Source organism: Cyprinodon variegatus, unplaced genomic scaffold (genome assembly GCF_000732505.1).
Source record: "Cyprinodon variegatus isolate N-32 unplaced genomic scaffold, C_variegatus-1.0 Scaffold116, whole genome shotgun sequence".
Lineage (NCBI taxonomy): Eukaryota > Metazoa > Chordata > Actinopteri > Cyprinodontiformes > Cyprinodontidae > Cyprinodon > Cyprinodon variegatus.
The window spans coordinates 525411-527986 of record NW_015150569.1 but is presented as its reverse complement, the minus strand read 5'-3'; the positions used below and the strand labels follow the sequence as shown (position 1 = coordinate 527986).

Below are 2576 nucleotides of genomic sequence, written 5' to 3'. Positions count from 1 at the left end.
GTTACCAATCTACTGGCTCTGGCGAGCCGAGTTCGCGGCTTTTAGATGTTGTCTCCAAAGTCTCCAGTAGCAGAAAAAAGTCTCTAGATTTGGCGCTAGGAGCTTTTTAGAAATCAAAGTTCTAGAGGGGTCTGAAAAGTGGCTAAATATAGCGACTAAAGCGCTAAGTTAGCAACACTGCTCTTTGCATGTTTTGTTTTCTCCGATCTACAATTTCTGCCTAAATCTGTCATCATATCTCCTGGTTTAATACATATAAATGATGAGGTGTTATTTAAAGAGTTTGTCCAAACTGATCTCTTCTCAGGATGAGAACCGCAGAGAGAGAAAGCCTCAAGCTGGAAACACAGAGCTTTCCTTTACGAAATGGTCAATAAACATAAAAACAAATATCTACTACCTGAAGTCTGACTTTGATCCATCAGAAACATTTCAACACACTTTTATGAAAAGATGCTTTTATTGACTGAGCAGCAAATTATTGAGGTAGGTTATTCTGATGTTCTGCAACCCAAAACATGACTAGACAACAATACACATTATTTTTTTATAGGTCCACACAAGTGCTAAATGGAAGTACAATTTAAATTAAATAAATGTGTATATCAAAGGGTAAATGGTAAAACAGCTAATAATGGATTTACTTAAACAGCTGTAACAGAGATGAGCTTTTTAACCAGAGATGAGCAGAGAGTTGCTAGTTTGACACCCTGAAGGTGGAAGCAGATGTTTCTTCCCACTGTGGCCTTCTCCCCTGTCCTCCGGCCCTCTGCTTTTGGTAAGGTCACTGGAGGTCAGGTGGATGCTGAGGGCGTCAGCGGCCTGCATGTGAGGAGGTGGAGCTACATAGCAAAACAAAACGGTTTAATAAAGATGCAAAGCCAGAGCATGAAGAAAATGTAGGACAGAGCAGACTACCAGCTTCTCCTCTACGGCACACGTCAAGGCTGTCCAACACCATCTTCTCCAGGACCCTTCGTGACACATTCTAAAGAAAGATGGAGGAGGCTGATCAATCAGAACAGCTTTCTGCACACTGACTAAAAGTTTAGCATCATTCTTGTTTTATCTGTTTCAACTGAGAAGCACTCAAAGACTCTGATGTGCAGAGACACGGTGGGAAGAGACAGGAAGTGTACCAGCAGGTCAAACATCAGATGGCTCTGTGTGAGAGCCACGTCTCCCCCGGTGGGACTGTGTGTTTTCATCCCATCTGCTCCATACTGAAGATTATTTACATTTTTCTCTGTAAAAACAGGCTTAAAATTGTATGACATAAAAACCTCACTTTTCTAACCTCCACATTAAAGGCGACTAAAGCGCTAAGTTGGCAACACTGCTCTTTGCATGGTTTGTTTTCAAATGGTTTGCTGCTGTCTGTTTGGACCTTTCTGAACATGTGCAGCAAATGGACTGATCCAATATGGTGGACACCACGGTAAATCCTCCCCTGCATCTCACCCCCCCAGGTCAGCGGCCGTTGGTTTAGGTACCTTATTACGGAGCTGCAGCAGCAGGCTGAGTGAATCTGTCAGTTTGTCCTCCAGCAAAGACAGACGTGTCTTCTCTGCCTCCTCATCCGGCCTCTGGGGAGACAAACTCTGTTCATGTAACCAAAGTAAAACAAACTTTCTCCACTTTCTCTATCCCAAACAATGTCCTGTTATATCATCAATTTTAAGTTGTTTCATATTTTAAACTCCATATTGTAAAAGCTAAATAATTCAAAGTCAAAGTTAATGGTTGAAGGCAGAGCCCGAAAAGACCCAAATAAAATTATCTGGTTCTTTTATCTTATTCTAAACATAAATAATCTTTTTCAATTGGCAAATTTTCTGCCTTAGCTGCTCAAATCACTTATATGAAGAACACGGACTGACTAATATTTAAATGTTTGCCATGTGTGAGGCACTTGACATGTTAAATACCATGGATGTGAATTTTTAACACCAAAAATACCTTTGCCCCGTTGGGCACATTTCCATTTCCCTTCATACCTACAATAACAGTGGCTGTTTTCTGGTGCTCGTGATTCTAAAGCTGACAGCAAGTTCAAGTTAATTGCTATAATTTTTTAACTGCAAAGCTCAGCAATAGCTTTGGAAATAATATGTTTTCCTAATATTTTGCAACCCTGATCATGATCAACCAAACAAACACTAATAGTCCTTGATAGTTTTCGAGGTTTACCTTTGCATCCAGACACACCTTTAAATCTCTGCATGTGCACTAAGGTAGGCCTGTTTTTGGTAAGCTCTGTACTAAAACCTCTCATGTCTTTCCGAACCTATGATGTTGGGGAAAACAGAGTCCATCGCCTTGGCCAGAGCCTTTTCAACTTTTTGTCACATTTCATCTGTAGCAGCATATTTTCATAGGACTCCATATGGAATGTTAGCATAAAAAAAGCATCATGAAGCCTGTTTTCCAGTGTAGTCCTGTTTCTCTGACTGTGACTAACTGGATGTGCTCTCTTCAACCTCTGACATGGGAGCTGGCTCGGAGCTCGTCTGCCTGGCTGTGTGTTTCCTGGACGGGGCCGCCTGTGGAGCTGGTTGACAGTTGCCTTTTGTATC

At 41.5% G+C, this 2576-nt stretch overlaps 1 protein-coding gene across 2 annotated transcripts in view; it reads right to left on the bottom strand.

Annotated features, from left to right (window-relative positions):
* Positions 1-457: 457 nt before the first annotated feature.
* Positions 458-2576, bottom strand: part of LOC107085102 (EF-hand and coiled-coil domain-containing protein 1-like) — a 13697-nt gene continuing 11578 nt past the window's right edge. For both annotated transcript variants that reach the window (XM_015375258.1, XM_015375259.1), the window contains exons 7-9: positions 1494-1586; positions 919-988; positions 458-842 (exon numbers count right to left, since the gene is read on the bottom strand). In XM_015375258.1, the coding sequence (XP_015230744.1) occupies positions 673-842; positions 919-988; positions 1494-1586 (333 nt within the window). In that variant the 3' untranslated portion in view covers positions 458-672. The remainder of the gene's footprint in view (positions 843-918; positions 989-1493; positions 1587-2576) is intronic.